Genomic DNA, 19,484 nt, shown 5'->3' with positions numbered 1-19,484 from the left:
CACATAAGTCAAAGGACCTTGCTGACCTGGTTTTAGGTGCTTTACCAATGATCCCACTTTTTCGACCGTTCCTGAAGCTTCATGTCCCAGCACCATGGGCTTTTTCACGATAAAATTCCCAATTCGACCCTCCTCCCAGTAGTGGACATCTGAGCCACAGATTCCAACAGAATGCATCCTCAGCAACACCTCTGATAAAAGAAAGGAAGAAAAAAACAGTGAGAGAAGGAACAACCCCTATCACTCTGAGGTGCCCTAGTGATTTCCCTCTGCCCAGGGGAGAGGGCTGGGTTACCAGGCCAGGCACACTATTTAGGCCATAGAGGAAAACAAGCTACATAGCAACCCTGATTAAGTCTCGCAAGGCAAACAAGCTTCCACATGTGATGGCTAATTTTATGTGTCCACTTGGCTAGGCTATAATGCCTGGTTGTTTGAAGATACATGTTGGGCATGGTTAGCTTTTAAACCAATAGACTTTGAGTAAAGTAGATTACCCTCCATAATGTAGGTGAGCCTCATCCGATCAGTTTGAAGGTCTTAAAAGCAAAGACTGAGGTTTCCTGAAGGAGAAGGAACTCATCTCAAGACTGCAACATCAACTCTTACCTGAATTTCCAGCCTGCCCTTTGTACACACACACACATATATACACACACATATATCTTAGTGGTTTTGTTTTTCTGGACAACACTGACCAATACACTGGATAGAAAAGATATTATTAGTAGCATGAAATGTACCAACCACTTAAGAGAACAAACTATTTTCCAAAAGAAAACTTTCTAGATAATTAATATGCTATGCATGATTCTTACCTGTTTATGAGAACAAGTCTGGTAGAATCTCAGCTTGGCAACATTTTGTGAACTATTGAGTTCTTCATGCCTATTGTTTTCTTTCCTTTCTTTTTCTTTTTCTTTTTTTTTTTTTTTGAGACAGAGTCTCCCTCTGTTGCCCAGACTGGAGTGCAATGGCAGGATCTCGTCTCACCGCAATCTCTGCCTCCCGGGTTCAAGCAATTCTGCTGCCTCAGCCTCCCAAGTAGCTGAGATTACAGGTATATGCCACCATATCCAGCTAATTTTTGTATTTTTAGTAGAGACAGGGTCTCGCCATGTTGGCCAGGCTGGTCTCGAACTCATGACCTCAGGTGATCCACCTGTCTCAGCCTCCCAAAGTGCTGGGATTACAGGCATGAGCCACCGCGCCTGGCCAGTTTTCTAAGTTCAAAATAATGATGGTACTGTGCCCCTTTGGTGAAATAAGTACCAATAAATACCGTCATCTCTGACTGAGATGATGGTTATGAATACCTCCCTGAAAAAAAACACTCTGCCTTAGAAAGACAAAGAGACCCGAATCTCTGCTATGCAGTGCACTTGCCACAGACTACTGGGGTGGCTCTTCAGAACTTTCTTCCTCCTTAGTTTTAGTGAAGAGAGTAAGAAATGGCAGGGTGAATTCTCAGATCAAAGGCAGGGAAAAGTCATTTGAGTTAGGAAAATCATCTCAGAATTTCCTCTCTTGAAGTAGCAACTGGTAGCGAGAGATTAGATTTGACTTTGCTAGAACACTCGCTAAAATGCACTCTTTTCCCTTCCGATGCAAGTGTGGCATGCTGCTTCAGGGAGAAAAGCCGTACCAGGAGCCAAGCTTGTACTCTGGGTCCAAGACAGCCCTCGTTCGGCCACTTCTGGAATCAACAGTCAACTTTTCAGGACACAGTGAGGTAACTCTTTCACTTCTCTGAACATGGATCTTGGTGAAAATCCTTGAACCCTGACTATACAATACTTGCTCAGCACCCATAGAATGGCTATATTCTGTCTAGTCTGTATTCTCACCACTTACAAGTGGATAACACAAGTGACCTTTCAGAAGCAAAGCTCTGGATCCACCAGGAAAGCTGCCTTCGATCTGATGTTCACCCAGAAGCTGCGGTTCCGGTGTGAGGTAGGACAAAGTGGGAAAGGACACCCCCAACTTCTCAAGGGTAGAAAGGGGACGTGACTGTCTAGGTGTGAGAAGGGGAGGGTGAGTATCTACAGACACTCTGCCCACTGCCCCCAACTTCTCAAGGGTAGAAAGGGGATGTGACTGTCTAGGTGTGAGAGGGGGAGAGTGAGTATCTACAGACACTTTGCCCACTGCCCCCAGCCTCACTTCAGGGTCCTGCATGATTATGACAAAGTGGGATTCCAGGGATGGGAGGGATTAGACAACTGTCAGCAGGGATCTGAGCCAACAGAAAAAAAGAGATGGAAATGTTCACAGCACCCGCCATGTGCAGACAGTGGGCTGGACTCTATCCTCACCACAGCACTCAGTTTGTAAATGAGAAACCCAAGGCTGGGAAGTTACAGATGCCACCTTGGGCGTCAGCATGTCAGCTGAGCCCCACAGGCTTAGCAAGTGAGAGGCCTGGAAGGAGCGGAGTAAAGGTGTTGGAAACCCTGGCCCCATGTGCTCACTCACTTTCTGTGCTTGGTTGATTAGAGCAGAGGACAGGGCCCCATGCAGCCCCTCCCACCCCCACTGGACAGAAGGTCCTGGGCTGCCGCACACTTTGGCGACTGGCCTTCCTGGGGAGTGGGGAAAGCTGGCATGATGCTCCCTTTGCTAATTAAAAGATGAAGTTCTGTAGACTCACTCCTTTTCAAAGTTTGGGTTAGGGTTAGGACACTTGGCCACTCCAACAGCAGCTTCTGGAAGATAGGGTACACTGTCCTTAGGTCAAAAGAGGAACAATTCTGTCACTGGTCCATATACTTCACGTCAAAAACTCTTTGGGATGAGTCAGCAGTCTGGCGCGGTGATTTTTCCGACTCTGTCACTATTCTTTTTATTTCATGTAGCAGCCAAGATAAACCTCCCACCAGGTCATGCTGTGGACAGTAGACTCCGCTCTCAGCCTAACAAAAGCATAGGTTTTTTTTTTTTTTTTTTTTTTGAGGCGGAGTCTCGCTCTGTCGCCCAGGCTGGAGTGCAGTGGCCGGATCTCGGCTCACTGCAAGCTCCGCCTCCCGGGTTCCCGCCATTCTCCTGCCTCAGCCTCCCGTGTAGCTGGGACTACAGGCGCCGCCACCTCGCCCGGCTAATTTTTTTGTATTTTTAGTAGAGACGGGGTTTCACTGTGTTAGCCAGGATGGTCTCGATCTCCTGACCTCGTGATCCGCCCGTCTCGGCCTCCCAAAGTGCTGGGATTACAGGCTTGAGCCACCGCGCCCGGCCAAGCATAGGTTTTTAATGGACGCAAAAGTAATAAACAGTAGGAAAAGAGAGGAAAGGGAACAATATACATGTGATTCCAAAGGAAACAACAGGAAATAATAAAATATAAGTTATGTTTCCCAAGAACTTACCATTTGGGCCTGGTTCAGGGATGGGATAGTTCTCCTAAAACAAACAAAATTGAAAAAATCATTTAACATGTATAATAACTTTACCTTATGAACATTTTCCATTACAAACTAGAGTTTCATCATTAGTTTATTTCTTCTTAGAATTAACACAAGCTCAGACCACGCTGCTCCTGGGTGCATGCCTGAGGGGATACGCTAAATGGCACGCTGCACACACCTGCCTAGCCCTTCTTCACTTGTCTACATAACACAGTGACCGACCCAACAACGGCATGGCCAGCACACTCACAAAGCATACAGAGGACCACACTTGTCACTAGTGACATGTCACAGGATGAGATAAAGTGCTGACGCTGGGTTCCCTCCCTGGGAAACAGCCTACAAAGCGAAGGCACAATCCTAGCCGAGGAAGAGCTGACTAATTGCTGACCTCATCCCACCCACTGGTGCAACTTCGCCAGGACTAAGGAAAAAGCACACTCCACGTAACTCTAGGCAGAAGGGATCTTTGGGTCTCTAGATCTGCCATCCATGTCAGATCCCGCCTTCCTGGAGAAACATGTTCTTAGATACAGATTGGTTTGGTCTGACGAACTCCCCAGGGAAAGGATGCAGGCGTTTCCCACAGTTGAACGTGAGGGTGTTCCCCTCTAGACAGGTAGGAGAAAGTGTCTGTGCTGCCAACCTCTTTCCTTCCCATCAGCACAGAGACTGATACCTGCTCCTCTTTCCCTAAAATTCCCATGTGGCATTTTAGGGGCCCCTTGGGAACACATAAGACCTGGATTTTGGCCCCTCTCACAGGTTCAAAAGCAATCTGAGCTATTCTGGTGTTCACAGCTAGTAGTAATAGCAGTAGCAGCAGTAGTAGTAGTAGTGTTGATTTACTAAGCCTTCTTTCCTCATTGCCAACGGGCTAGGAAAGTTCTAGTGACAAGGAAGCACACTAAGTGGCCAAATCCAAGTGTTCATTTTATTATTTTAAGGTAATCAAGAAAAGAGGGTGCAGTGGCTCATGCCTGTAATCCCAACACTTTGGGAGGCTGATGCGGGCGGATCACTTGAGATCAGGAGTTTGAGACCAGCCTGGCCAACATGGTGACACCCATCTCTATCAAAAAGATAAAAATTAGCTGGGCGTGGTGGCACATACCTGTAGTCTCAGCTACTCAGGAGGCTGAGGCAGGAGAATTGCTTGAACCCAGGAGATGGAGATGGCAGTGAGCCAAGATTGTGCCACTGCACTCCAGCCTGGGTGACAGGGCGAGATTCCGTCTCAAAAACAAGAAAAAGAGAGAGAGAGAGATGGAAACGTTCAGCACCTGCCATGTGCCAGGCAGTGGGCTGGACTCTATCCTCGCCATAGCACTTAGTTTGTTCATGAGAAACCCGGAGCTGGGAAGTTAAATAACTTGGTCAAGGTCATGCTACCAGAGAGTGCATGAAGCCTGCTTCCACTGTCTTTTCTCCTTCAGGGGTGGTGCAAAGAGCTGCCAAACAAGTGATGAGAATGTCAGAGCTGGGCCCCATGAAGCAAGCTCTGGGACGAGGCACTGTTCCAAACTTACCTCCCCCAAAAGCGCTTATCTAGCTGCTTTTACAGGCAGCCCCACTGCATGAAACCACACCACGGGCACCAGACACACGCTGCTCGGCACCAGCACTGCGCTTAGTGGTCCGTGGCTTTTGTTTTTCCTAACAAGATCATAAACGCCTTGAAGTCAAAGACCATGCCTTCCGTCTCTTTAGCACCAGGCACAGTGCTTGGCCCCAAACTCAAGTGTTTGTACTTGTTAAATAACCACTATCCAAAATAGTGTTTCCAAGGAAGGTCAGAGGTTTTCACTCATCTCAAGTTACCAGCCCTTTCTGTTGAAGAGGCTCAGTGCTAATCTGAACCTCTTCTCCAGGGAAACAAAGCTCAAAGCTTTAATGCTATTGCTGCCTAGCTGACATTGCTCAATGGCTTCTTTGTGTCAGGTACTGTGTGCTTTACAGGCATTACCTCACTTAATACTCACAAAAAAAATACATGGTACATCCTACTATTTCCCTTTTCCATGTGATGAGACTGAGGAACCCGCCCATGGTAACACTAAGGTAGCAAATGGTGGAGCTGCATCTAAAGCAGCCTGATGGGGGCAAAAAGGCTTAAGGGAGTTTTTTAATCTCTTAATAATTTAGACTGGCTACATTGGAAGGAAGGAAGGAAGGAAGGAAGGAAGGAAGGAAGGAAGGAAGGAAGGAAGGAAGGAAGGAAGGAGGGAGGGAGGGAGGGAGGGAGGGAGGGTGGGAAGGAAGGAAGGAAGGAACGAGGGAAGGAAGGGAGGGAGGGAGGGAGGGAAGAAGGAAGGAAGGAAGCGAGGGAGGGAGGATGAGAGGAAAGGAGGTAATCAGTCTAGAAATAGCCACCTCAAGATAGCTGATTGTCACCAAAATATTCCTCAAAGCCGTTGCTGGTGCCACATCAGACATCAGGGACCACTGTGCAAAGTGATGCTTCTGTTATACCACTTGAATTTTTTTGCCACTTTAAGTTCTGGGATACATGTGCTGAACCTGCAGGTTTGTTACATCAGTATACACGTGCCATGCTGCTTTGCTGCACCTATCAACCCGTCATCTAGGTTTGAAGCCCCACATGCATTAGGTATTTGTCCTGATGCCCTCCCCTTGCCCCCAACCCCCCGACAGGCCCCGGTGTGTGATGTTCCCCTCCCTGTGTGGATGTGATCTCAATCTTCAACTCCCACTTATGAGTGAGAACATGTGGTATTTGGTTTTCTGTTCCTGCATTAGTTTGCTGAGAATGATGGCTTCCAGCTTCATCCATGTCCCTGCAAAAGACATGATCTCATTCATTTTTTGGCTGCATTATACTGCGTGAAATCTTAAACTGCAGGTTAAATTGAAACTAAAGACTAAGGCCTTTATTTCAAACATGGCAGAGCACCCCACCCTCCCTGCTAAAGGCACTAGTAGGCAAATTCAGACATTGAAAGACAGTTCCACAGCATACAATTCATAGCCTTGCCTAAAGCCAGGCCAGGCCTGAACGCCCCATTTGGAGGTGGAGAGGTGGTAAGACTAAAGCTTAGAACAACAGTCAGGCACACCAAGTAGGCCCTGGGTCACTAGAGAGAACACGACTGTAAATATTTGTTCAAGTTAACGGAGCTGAACAACTGTGCTCCTACCACACCGCAAAGCTGCAGTGACTCTCCCAGACACTAGAGGGTGCTGTGCCCACAGCCTGTGCTGTGCCTATAGCAGAACACACTTGATAGAGAAGTTAAAATAAATTCCTCTCCCCGCACACCAACTTTCTTCTTCCATTCTTTTTCTTGCTGATTCTAATTACCCTTACAACTCAGGCTTGTCTCCTGCCCCCTGTCTCTGTAGGAGACATGCTACCTGAGCACAAAACTATTTTAACATCAGCCCGTAGGTTTGTAAATATTGCCCCCTAAGCACACTGTGGAGACTACAATGTTTCAGAAAGTAATTACAGCATGGTTACTCAAAACCTTGCTCTTCATGTTTCCCTGGCATGATGTTGACCACAATCCTCTGTTTGCTTAATCTCTTTCTTTCTCTCAGATACTCTTCCAATTATCCTATTTCTCATCTACCAAAGTTCCTTAGGTTCTCTGAGATCCCGAACTTTCACTTTTATCTCCACAGCTCCTTTTCTCCTCATTCCCAAAGGTTTTGTCACCTCAATCATATTCAAGGTTTCCTAAACAGAATTTCTTTTTCTTTTCTTTTTTCTTTGTTTTTTTTCTTTTTTATTTTTAGTAACTTATCAGCAGTCCCTGATGTCAGATGTCACTGCACTCAGGCTAGAGTGCAGTGGCACAATCTCAGCTCACTGCAGCCTCGACCTCCTGAACTCAAAGTGATCCTCCCATCCTCCCGCCTCAGCCTCCCAAGTAGCAGGGATTACAGGTGCGTGCCATGCTGCACGACTAATTTTTTAAAATTTTTCGTAGAGATGGGGTTTTACCATGTTGGCCAGGCAGGTCTCAAACTCCTGGCCTCAAGTGATCTGCCTGCCTCTGCCTCCCAAAGTGCTGGGATTACAGGTGTGAGCCACCGTGCCTGGCCGAATTTCTTATCTTTTAATGAGTGACTGTACAAGGGGGTAAAAAGGAATTGAGTAACTCTTCTTTACTATAGTTGTGTCTGTTTTCCAGCATAGTTCACTTCAAGTCAGAAATACATATCTGAATCACATATATACTCTCCCTTCTACCCCCTTCAGCTCCTCCCGCTGCCCCACCAGCCCACTCCTGAAGCAACTCATGGAAATACTTCAGGAAGTACCCTCTGTGGGGACATAGGATCATCTCAGGTACCTCTCACATACTAAATGTTATCTTGCTTTTCCTAAATATACATTTTACATTAGCCTAAATATACATTTCCTAGCTATGTTGTCACTGGTGCCATTTCCTCTACTTCCACCTGCATAACTGAGTTGATTCCCTTAACCTATCTTGCTTGGGTTGCAGCAATGGCTTCAACACAAGGAGAAATGGAAGGAAGATGCCTTTTCCCTCCTCCAGCCAACCTGAGTGGCACAATGAACTCAGACTCTAGAACTGCCTGTCTACATGCAGCCCAGGCTTCCCCCACCAGCTGCATGACCTCAGGGTAAGTTATGTAACCCGTGTGCCCCAATTTCCTCCTTCATATGATAATCATGAAAGGGAATGCCGACTTAGTAAATACGTTCGCTGTTATTACAAAACAAGTAAAATCAAAGTTCTTTTTCCATAATTAGCTCATGCTATGGTTGAACCAACCCTGGTCAATCTTGTCCTTCTGATAAGAGTAAAGCACGTTAAATAGAAATTTCAGGAGGCCACTGTTTTGCTCCTGCACTGGGCCCCAAGAGAACAGAATAAAAACCCAGAATGGAGCCACTCATACTAAAGTTCCACGTCATCAAAGCAAAATTGAGTTGTTATATGATCTTCAGAGAAATCAGGAGAGATAACAGCCAAATATCCCAAACAGGCCAGTTTCAGTCAGCATGATAATAAAGTTCCCTCTACTTTAATCCTTACCAAAAAAATGAAAAATTATGACCCGAAGAAACCTCATCTTAACCAATCAGTTTTTTTTGTTGTTGTTCTATTTCCCTGTTCCCACCTCACAAAGAAAATAACTGAAATGACCAATCTGCTTTTTCTTGTGTTTCTGCTTTCTTTAGCTCTTTTCTGTTTGTAAAACCACCTCCTCTGTTTACCTCACTGGAGCACACGCTATTTTATGGAATGAAGTGTTGCCCAATTCTAGAATTGCAAATAAAGCCAAATAAAATCTTTTAAATTAAATTGTAGTAATTTTATCTTTTGACAAGTATTTTAAATTGTTTTGTGGAAAAGTTGTGTTCTGCATCCTGGATTCAACCAAACCTCAGGTCAAAAATATTCAAAAAATAAAAAATAGCAATACAACCCTAAAAAATAATGCAAATGAAAAATAATCTATAACAATGATTTACAGAGCATTGACATTGTGTCAGGTGTTATAGGTAATCTGGGGGGATTTAGAGCAGATGGGAGGATGCATGGAGGTTATATGCGAATACTACACCATTTCATCATGTACAAGGGACTTGAGAATGCTTGGATTTTGGCATCCGCAAAGGGTTCCTGGAGCCAATCCTTCCCCTACTCCAGGATACCAAGGACAACTGTATTCTCATGGTTTTCATATCAACATTAAGAAAATCTGACCACTCTTTACAAGGCTGGAATCTGGAAGAAAGTGAAGGGATTCTAGCAGTTTTTAGGCTTGACTCTGCCAGTTGTGGAAAGAGTGCAACATGCTCCCACTGTCTTAGGGTGGGGGATGGCTGGCAGTGTGTGGGGAAGGTGCTGGTCTCATCCCAGATGCACAGCAGTCACCTGCTCCCTGCTGCCAAGCTTCCTGTGGCCTGTGGAGGGCTGCCCTGCACACCTGCAGAGCGCAAGAGACCCTGTTTTTCTTCCTTTCCCCTTCCATTCTCCCTTTCTCTTGAGTGCCTGAAAGGTGTTTTGAGGGTGGGAGGAAAATTCAAAGGTTTCCCAATTGGCTATTTTGTCATGACAGGCTTTGTTCTAGCCGCGTTGGTCCTGGCAAACTTGAGGTCAAAATAGGAGGTAGAATGTCTTCCCAAGGTCCAATGAGCTGGTCTGCAGCCCGGGCTCTCCTGGCTCCATTCAACTTTGTTCTGCTGATAACAATCTTGCTGAAATGCAAATTCGTATCAAGTCGCCATGACCCTGGAGACTCCTAAACCCCTCACGTGGTGGCCACCACGCCCCCATCTTACCTGCAACCACACCACACTCACCCTTGCCCATTGCCTAATCCCTCTCCCTCTTCCAGATCCCACAGGAGGTGGGAAGTGAGGCATCTGGGATGACTTCTAAATTCCTACGAGAATTAGGAGACACTTAGGTTTGGACATGCTGGGACTAAGGTGTCTTGGGACATCCAGGTGGGGCTATTGATATATAATAATGTTTTGTGATTCAAAATGTCTCAAAATGGAGTCTTTTTTTTCTTCTAGTTATTGTTTTATAAAAACATATTGTGGTACAATACATAACATAAAATTTACCATCTTAAATCCTTTTAAGTGTATAATTTAATATTGTTGTCTATATTCACATTGTTATACAACAGACCTCTAGAATTTTACATCTTGTAAACCTGAAACTGAATACCTATTAAGTAACAACTGCCCATTTTACCCCCTCAGGAGCCCTTAACAAACACCATTCTACTTTCTGTGAGTTTGGCTACTTATTTCATACAAGTGGAATCATATACTATTTGTCACTTTGTCACTGGTTTTTTATTAACAGAATGTTCTCAAGGTTTATTTTTAACCTTGAGAATGGTTTAATCTGAGATGATAACACCTGCTGTGGCCAGGCAACCCCAAAACTTGACAAGAAAGTGAAGCCAAGGCCAGGTGGGATGGCTCACACCTGTAATCCCAGCACTTTGGGAGGCCAAGGCAGGTGGATTGCTTAAGCTCAGAAGTTCCAGACCAGCTTGGGCAACATGGTGAAACCCTGTTTCCAAAATTAATTTTAAAAAATAAAATAAGAAAGTGAAGCTAAAAGGTGGCTAAGACATGAAATTGGACATTCCTGTGTAGGGTATAAAAACAGTAAAGAAAGTGACCATGGCCGAGAGCCTGTAGAAGCTCTGCCCATGAGAACTCTGAGGCCTCCTCCTCATGAGCAGGGGCTGCCATAAGTTCTGCAGGGAGAAGAACAGCCACAACACTCCTCCCACTTTATTGTTTTGAGGGAAATCCTAATCGGTTAATCGGTCAGCGTGCTGGTCTCTGGAGCTACCTGCCACGGCTCGTTTCCTCTGGTTTTGTTTGTTTGTTTGTTTTTTAAAGAGATGCATTCTCATTCTATAGCCCAGGCTGGCACATTAATAGCTCACCACAATCTCGAACTCCTGGGCTCAAATGATCCTCCCACTTCAGCCTGCTGAGTAGCTGTGACTACAGGAGTGTGCTATCACACCCGGCTACTTTTTAAATTTTTTGTAGAGATGAGGTCTTGCCCAGGCTGGTCTGAAACTCCTGGCCTCAAGTGATCCTCCCACCTCAGCTTCCCAAAGTGCTGAGATTACAGGTGTGAACCACCATGCCCGCCCCGACCTCCCCTATCACTGCCTGTGTGTGTTGAATATATTTGCATGATTGTTGGTATGTGAAAGCCTCGCGTTTAATTGACCATTGAGTTCTTGTGAAACCTCTGGGCTCCTGGTTGGAGTCAGCACAAGTAGGCTGGAACCTGACATGACAGCTGTCCAATAGGCAGTTGCTTACTGGGACTGGTGCTCAGGCATCACCTCCTGCAAGAAGCCTGGAGAGGTGACTCCTTTCTCTCCTTTGCACTTCTCCAGCATCTAGCATTGAATCCACACAGGATAGTTAAGGACCATTTAATTTTCATCAGGGATAAATAGATTAAAATTTCCTCCCAATTCAAAGTGTATGAATATAACCATACATGATCTTATTAAATGGTTCTCTCTATGGAGCAAAAATTCTAAGTCTTTGAGCTTTTGTCAGATGCTAGTCTGTTAGTGATCTTGATAAGTGCTCACTGTGTTCAGGTCTATGTTATTGAATATTTGCATGTTTTTTAAAATTGTTGAGTTGAATATTACTTTGCAAAATTTGAATATATTTTCCCTGGTAATTAATGTTCTTAATGTAAACCTGATTTGGGGAAAACTGCCAGCCTTAACAGCCACACTAAAAGACTTCTAAGTTAGATGCCAATATTGTATCTACGTGTACATATTTCTCCTTCTTCTTAATTTCTGCCATGCATTTTTATAGAGAAATTTCCCCAACATCCATAATTCTAGTATCTCCCCTTAGAATAGGGCTGCTTTTTACGGAATGTTAAAATCCTATTTGTGATATTGCTTGCTTCTTCTCCTGCTTTTCATAGCGAAAGGAGGTGGCCAAATGCCTAGGCAGATAGGAGTGGGTATTCCTAGTGACATTCCACCTCCAAGTGGAAGACAGTTTAAAGCCTGAAAGCCAAGCTACAAGTTAAATCCTGGGACTGGATCAAGAACTTGTCTTCCTGTTTGAACGCTTTCCTCTGATTGATCCCCACCCTTCACCTATTTTACATATATCTAATCTTTCCTAAGTGGTTTTCTACACTGTTTTGCCCACCTTTGAGTGGTGTCTTCACTTTAACATTTTTTGCATACTCACAAACCAGTCAACACACACTTCCCATCCTGTGCCTGTAAAGATCCCAGACTCAGTTGGTAGAGGGAGAGATGGCCTGACTTCGGGGAAGAGACAACCTGACTTCTGGGAAGACAACCTGCCCTTCCCATCCCTTCTCCAGTTCCCCTCTCTGCTGAAAGCCATTTTCATCGCTCAGTAAAATTCTCCACCTTCACCATCCTTCAATCATCTGGGTGACCTCATTCTTCTTGGACACTGGACAAGAGCTCAGGGCCCACCAAGTGCAGGTACCCAGAAAAGGCTGTCACACTGGCCCTTTGCCCCTTACCAGTGGCATGCCCTGTGCAGTGAGGCAAGGGACCAACTGAGCTGCTAACATGCCACCACCTGCAGATGGTGGAACTAAACGAGCACAGTAACAGCCGCTCTGGGGCTTCGGGGTCATGGACACCCTTACCTGGGTGCTGCCACATTCCCCTCGAGGAGCTTGCTTCTGTGTCAGTGCCTGGAGCAGCTGGCTGGCTGGATCCTGCACTTGCTCATTCATGTGCTCCCTCCCACAAGGGGTTGAGCACAGTAGGCCCAGTAGATAAGGCACCCCTTCCATAAGTCCAGCGAAGGGGCCAAGAAAAAGCTGCATCACTTTGAGAGGAAAATGCTACCTTTGTGCCTTGCGGTCTTTCACAGACAAAGGCACTGCCTTTCCAGAGCTGTTGGCGGAGGTGGGAGTGTTTGCTGGATTTAATCTCCTGTTTTGAATTTGAAATGGTATGTCCAGTTTGGGTTTTGTTTTGTTGTCGTTAAAACATAAAATTAAGATAAAAGCAAGAAAGATGCTTCTTTGGGCTACTTGCTGCTACCCAGTTTCTCTTTTTCTGGAGGAGTTTTAGATTCTCTTTTCACTCTTAAGTGTCTCTGACTGGTAAGGGTTAAGCAGCCTGCATCTCGTCACTATCAGGGTAATCTGGTTTAATCCAGCTGCTCCTTCATGACTATCAGCCCCTTTAATCTGATCACATAGAAGCAGCTGGCTCAGAGAAACAGACATGATACCCAGGACCATCTGAGCTGCCCATGTTCATGCCCTCTCATTATACAATCCGCTTTTTACCCCAAAATCTTAACAGTAAATTATAGACGGTAAGGAGGGGACATTTTGAATGTGCTGTATTAGATATAGATTTATCTTATTTTTAAAAATACATAAAAGTATTTGAAAATGCTTAGGTCAAGGCCGGGCACGGTGGTTCACACCTGTAATCCCAGCACTTTGGGAGGCCGAGGCAGGTGGATCACAGGGTTAAGAGATTGAGACCATCCTGGCTAATACTGTGAAACCCCGTCTCTACTAAAAATACAAAAAAATAGCTGGGCGCAGTGGCAGGAGCCTGTAGTCCCAGTTACTTGGGAGGCTGAGGCAGAAGAATGGTGGGAAACCGGGAGGCAGAGCTTGCAGTGAGCTGAGATCGGGCCACTGCACTCCAGCCTGGGCAACAGAGCAAGACTCCATCTCAAAAAACAAAACAAAACAAAAATGCTTAGGTCAAAGCAACTCTTTTGACCTAAGGTATAATACATTGCCTCAATGGACAAAAACTCAAGAAATACCTTCACGGATCTCCAAGTAATGTTTAAACTTGATGCCAATGTACTATTTTTTTCTGCCTTTTATAGTTAAACAACATTCACCCATCATTCTAAAATTATTATTTTTTCCTTTAATTTGTTGCCTCCTCCTATAGCTGATCATAACGAGAATCTGACCACGTCCCCTCCACGGTGCTCAGTTTCCTGGAAGTGGAGGCTGTTCTGTTGCTGTACTGCCCCCTGCTCAGCGGCTCCTGCCTGAAGTCTGGAAGAGCCGGCTTTCAGGAAGAAGGGAGATGAAGTGCACTCAGAAGGTGACTGATGAACTGATTTGTAATGCAATGTACAGAACTTGAGAGGAGCATTTAGAAATGTTTATAGAATTTTTTTGTTTGTTTTTGTTTTGAGATAGAGTCTTGTTCTGTCACCCAGGCTGGAGTGCAGTGGCATGATCTTGGCTCACTGCAGCCTCCGCCTCCCCGTTCAAGGGATCTCGTGCCTCAGCCTCCTGAGTAGCTGGGATTACAGGCGTGCACCACCGCACCCAGTTAATTTTTGTATTTTAGTAGAGATAGGATTTTGCCATGTTGGCCAGGCTGGTCTCAAACTCCTGGCCTCAAGTGATCTGCCCGCCTTGGCCTCCCAAAGTGCTGGGGTTACAGGTGTGAGCCACCGTGCCTGGTTGTTTATAGCATTTTGACATGACGCAGCATTCAAATATATTGATGCAAACATATCAGTCCATGGCCGCCTGGAAAAAATAAAATTGGTCCTTCATTGTGGAGTTTGTAAAGCCCTGTATTAAAGTACCCAGCACATGCCTGGAACGCAGTAGGCAGTCAACATATTAATTCCCTTCATTTCCCTACCATTCGAGTGAACCCTACATTACAAAAACAAGCTGCCCACCACCCCCACCACCAAACATAGCTTCTGTGGGGGAAAAGCTAATTTGACTGTTTTATATTCTAACTTCATGAACCAGGAATTCATTTCCTAATTAAAAGCTTCTGGGTTTCTATAGACTGATCAAAGGGGCATACAGTAAACTGGAAAACACAGAGGAAAACAAGAGTGTTGCCTGGGCCCACATTATAATAACTTGGTTAGGAAAACTGTCCATGTGTTTGAAGGCCCTGGTCTCCGTCCAACTCTTTTTAAGCTGATAGGGTTTAAATGTCCGTTCTCAGGGTCTCTGGCTTCCTGCTCATCTCCACAGTGAGCACGTACCACTAACAGTGTGCTGGATGCTGTGCTAGGCCTTTCACACGCACGACTGGTCCCACTGAATCCTCATACAACCAAACAGAACACTACTATTACCCCCATTTCACTGGGAAGTTGAAGTGGAAAATAATTTGTTGAGTCATACAACTAGCAGCAGTAGAATGGGGACTAAACCCACTCTGGCTCCCCAGCCTGGTTTGGGAACTTCGCACTATTTGCATTTAGAGAGAACCCCAGCAAGCTGACACTGTTTGCTTCCTTATACATCAACTTGGTCATCAGTCCCTTTTGCTCCCTCCAACTCCCAAACTTTCTCTATTTAAAATGAGGGGAAAAAGCGAAAGTCCTTAAGTCTCAGGTTGTTGTTTCATTTTGTTCTCCTCATTATAAAAGAAAACCACCGGTCTTAGTGTGTGTCTGACTTACCACCCAATTTATAAATACTCCTTGCTGTGGTCAAGGTGATCATTAAACTAATTAGTAGGCGAGGAGTTTAATTTTTTGTTCCCTGCAGCCATACATCAAGAAAGAAGAGAATGGTGCCTTCTGCTTAGGCAGTAGGGATGCTGTGCGGTACGTTTCCTTCCTGCCAGTTAAGGGACAAGTCAAGTGGACCAGGTCACACTCCCCCACAGGACCACTGCCCTGGACGCTGGCTGGCTCCTGGCCTTACCTCAAGCAGGAAGGCGGCACTGGGAAGGGTTGAGCCGTTGCTTCCTGCTTCAGAACACTTTGGAACCCTGCTTCAGATTTTAGGAACGATTTATACACATTTTGGAAAGCAAATAATGATGTAATTTAAATGATACACTTTTCCCTTGAAAATGTATACATTTTTTGAAAAGATTTTAGGAATGAGAGTTTCCCCAAACAACTCCCTTCAAAGGAGTTCCTGAGGCACTGAACCATTTTATCAGCAGGCCCTGCCCTCTGTATACCTAAACCGGCCACAGTTTTTTGAGCTTCAGTTCCCCAACCAGCCAGAAATGGAAGCGTTTTTGATCTGTGGCTGCGTGGTCTTACATCAAAAGAAGAAAACAGTCAAATTCTCCCCACTTCCCCTTATCTTTTTTGTAATTTATATCCAACCAAGGTTCCCCCTCCCCACCCAAATGCAACCGCTGACAATTTATTAAGCCCAGGAAATCCTGGGTTTCATTTTGGTCCTCTTGCAGAGAGGAAAATGGCTGGTTCCCCTCAAAGCTTCCCCAGGATTGTTCCTCCTAGTCGCTATCTCTGGTTCACTACTGGCCCCAAACCCAAGCCACCGAGCCTATCTGTCTTAAGGAAAAGGTGGAGGAGCAGTGATACCACACTGGGGTCAGGGGTGGACCCTGTGGAGGTGCTGGTGGAAGACCATGCCTGAGAAGGAGTGGCGAGGGCCCAGAAGGTTTGTGTGGAGCTGCAGGTGCACCTGAGGCAGCATAGTCCTTGCTGGTGGGTCTCCTCTGCTGACAACTCTTTCTGCCCTTTCCCCTCCAGTGTTGGGGCTCTCTCCAGGGTAATGGCCTCCTCTTCTTTCCTTCTCATTCTACATGGTTCACTCAGCCTAGGCAAGCTCAGCCATACACAATTCCCCATAGGGCACTATTTGGGACAGGACAACTCTCTGTTGTCCAGGACAGTGCTATGAACTGAATAAAGTCTGCAGTAGTGCTCCTCAGTCATTGTGACAACCAAACCTCCCTGACACATTTCCAAATGCCCCCTGGGTGGGGGTGGGCGGTGCAGTGCTGCTCAGTAGAGGAGCAAAGGACTCCTGAGTTTACATTTCCACACCAGATAGCATCCCTGCACTCCAGACCCCGCACCCAAGGAAATTTCTCAAAGGCACCTTGTGTCCTGTCCTAGAGACATCTTTATTTTTATTTTTTAATTTTTTTATTTGTTATTTTATTATTATTATTTTTTAGACAGAGTTTTGCTGTCATCCAGGCTGGAGTACAGTGGTGCGATCTCAGTTCATTGCATCTCTGACTCCCAGACTCAAGCAATTCTCAGCTTCGCAAGTAGCTGGGATTACAGGCATGCAGTACCACACCCAGCTAATTTTTGAATTTATAGTAGAGACAGAGTTTCACCAAGTTGGCCAGGTTGGTCTCAAACTCCTGACCTCAAGTGATCTGCCTACATTGGCCTCTCAAAGTGCTGGGATTACAGGCATGAGCCACCACACCTGGCCTCCAGAGACATCTGAAACTCAAATTTTCAAACCTGATCTCATCATTTTAATCTACTCTGACTAGTAAATGACCCTACCACTTCCCATTCTCAAACTGAGCCTACGTGTTTTCCTAAATCCTCCTCTGAACTCTTTTATCCAGTTAGTGTACCAGCACACAACCACAGGTGAAATTCTCTAGCCCATCATATTTTCTAGATCCTTTAGGTTACAGCCACCCCAACCTAGCCCCTAATCCAGTCAGAGAGTGGCTTCTAATGCACAGCTGATGAGATCAAGGTTAGTTCCCTGCTGCTGTAATCTTCAAAGGTTTGTCTATAAAACCATAATAGAGGTAGTCTGCCTGAGCAGTGGGAGACCATGAGTTTGAGTTAAGGTGGAGGAGAACTTAACTGTGGTTCTGCACCTTAGGTGCATGACTTTTAAGCAGGCTCTGAGCAGATAGAGGGCCAAGGGCCCCTCCCTGTGGGGTCTTTTCTCTCTGAGGCCTCCATCCAAGCCCTCAGGCTCTTTCATAATTGTTGACTTTGTCTCTCTGCCTCCCTCAGTAAACTTGGGAGCAGGGGCTGTGTCCTCCTGTCTGGGCCCTGAGCCCAGTGCCTGGCACATGGCAGGCATCCTTTCATGAGTGAATGTTTGTGGAATGAAGTACTGAGTTGGAAATCACTCTGCAAACTGTAGAGCTGGACCACTTTCCCTTACTCATACCACCATCTGGCATTTGCAACAACAAACACTAACAGCCTCACTTTAATTCAGGACCTTGGGTGGAGGCTCGAAAGAGTGGAATGAACACTGGACTGGGGAGTCTGAACATCTGAGTCTGTTAACTAACACAACTTATCACCTCGGCTATGGCACTTTCTCCAACTGAGGAGATGGAGTGTCAGCTGGGACAAGGGTTCTACAGAGGGGCTTAGAGCGGCTTAAAGAGAGTCCTTGAACAATCTGAAATTGTTGCCAAACTCAGTCTGTTTGCATTCTGTTGAGGGGACATCACAGATTCTTAAATAGTCAAGAACTGCTAATCTGGATGAGCTTCTGAATTACTGCAGTTTACATACTGACGCATGGACTTTGAGGGAAAGGAGGTACAAGGGAGCAGCAGAGATGGCTGGCACTCGTCCCACACAGCCACTGCCATCACAGGCCCATCTGAGAGGGACTTTGTCAAGGCAGCCTTGGCATGACCAGGGTGCTGACTCAGCCACTCCCTAAACTTTATTTAGTGCCACAAGCCAGGGAGCAAAAGGCAGGGTCTCAGGCAGAGAACACACATACAGAATGCTCCTAAAGGGACAGAGGCACGGGATTAGAAAGGAAAACTGCTGGAAAGTGAACCAGATAGGGACTTAGGGAGAGAAGGAGCCTTACAGACAGGGGGACTATCAAGATCCAGAAGTCTGGCACAGGCAAGGGGAACACCAGGGGTTCTGGAGATGGAGGCCTAGACTGGAAGGAAAGGAGAAGGAGCTGGCACTTCCTGAGCACGTACTAAGTGCTGAGTACTCTTGTGATCATAATAATCCTGCAAGGGAGGTTTATCAGTCCCAAGCAAGGGGAGTTAAATAGAACTTCCGCTGTTTGTGTCCTCTGACCCCCCTTTCTGCTCTGCACTGTCTGTCCAGATAATTCAGACAGCCTTAGCATTTTCTTTGAAAAGGTCAATGACAAGAGGCTGGACTGTAAATCTGCAGCTGGCAAAGGAGAGAGAAAGATTCATTCAAACAGTTTGCAACCATCCTGGGCACCGGCCACGTGCCAGCCACGGGGCTAGGTTCAGGGAGGCACAGGACTAGATCCCTGCCCTTTGCAACAGCCACTACCCGCCGCCCCCACACCCGGAGGGGAACCAGCTGGGATCTGGGCAGCCAGGGCGCTTAAGGTGCGGGGCCGGCGCAGGGCTGGAAGTGGGAAGCCAGGACTGCGGCTGGGCTCAGAGGAGAGTGAGGTAGGGTCGGTAGGCTTCCCACCCTCCTTCCCGGCTTACCAGGCGCAAGTCCCCCGGTCCGTGCACCACCAGGGAAAGGTTCTTCGGCTTGGCCGCCGCCGCCATGGAACTCTTTTGGCTCTTGGGTGCGGCCTGGAAGGCGCGGGACGTTTGGTCGCTCTGGTGGCGCTGCCCAGCCGAGGGTCCAGGGCACAGGGTGGAAGGCGGGGCCTGGAAGAAGCGGCGCACGCAGGGGCGGGGCTAGGCTTCCTCCTTTGTGACAGCCCGGGCGGTGCTAGCGTGGAGGGGCGGGGCTTCCTGGCCTTCTCCGGACCGGAGGCGGGGCGGGGCTTCGCGAGGGGGCTGGGGGCGCGAAGCCTGGGCGCTGGCTCCATCTGTAGCACGCTGTTTGTTTGTTTGTTTGTGGCCGAGGCTGGAGTGCAGTGGTGCGAT

General features: G+C 46.5%; 1 protein-coding gene across 2 annotated transcripts in view; it reads right to left on the bottom strand.

Annotated features, from left to right (window-relative positions):
* Nucleotides 1–19,273, bottom strand: part of SORD (sorbitol dehydrogenase) — a 47,125-nt gene extending 27,852 nt beyond the window's left edge. Inside the window, 3 exon segments of one of the 2 annotated variants that reach the window (NM_001260778.1) lie at nt 27–191; nt 3,366–3,399; nt 19,092–19,235. In NM_001260778.1, the coding sequence (NP_001247707.1) occupies nt 27–191; nt 3,366–3,399; nt 19,092–19,157 (265 nt within the window). In that variant the 5' untranslated portion in view covers nt 19,158–19,235. 2 annotated transcript variants of the gene reach the window in all.
* Between the last annotated feature and the right edge of the window lie 211 nt (nt 19,274–19,484).

This window comes from Macaca mulatta, chromosome 7 (genome assembly GCF_049350105.2).
Source record: "Macaca mulatta isolate MMU2019108-1 chromosome 7, T2T-MMU8v2.0, whole genome shotgun sequence".
NCBI lineage: Eukaryota > Metazoa > Chordata > Mammalia > Primates > Cercopithecidae > Macaca > Macaca mulatta.
The sequence above is the reverse complement of the archived record's forward strand: the minus strand, read 5'-3'. Positions and strand labels throughout refer to the sequence as shown.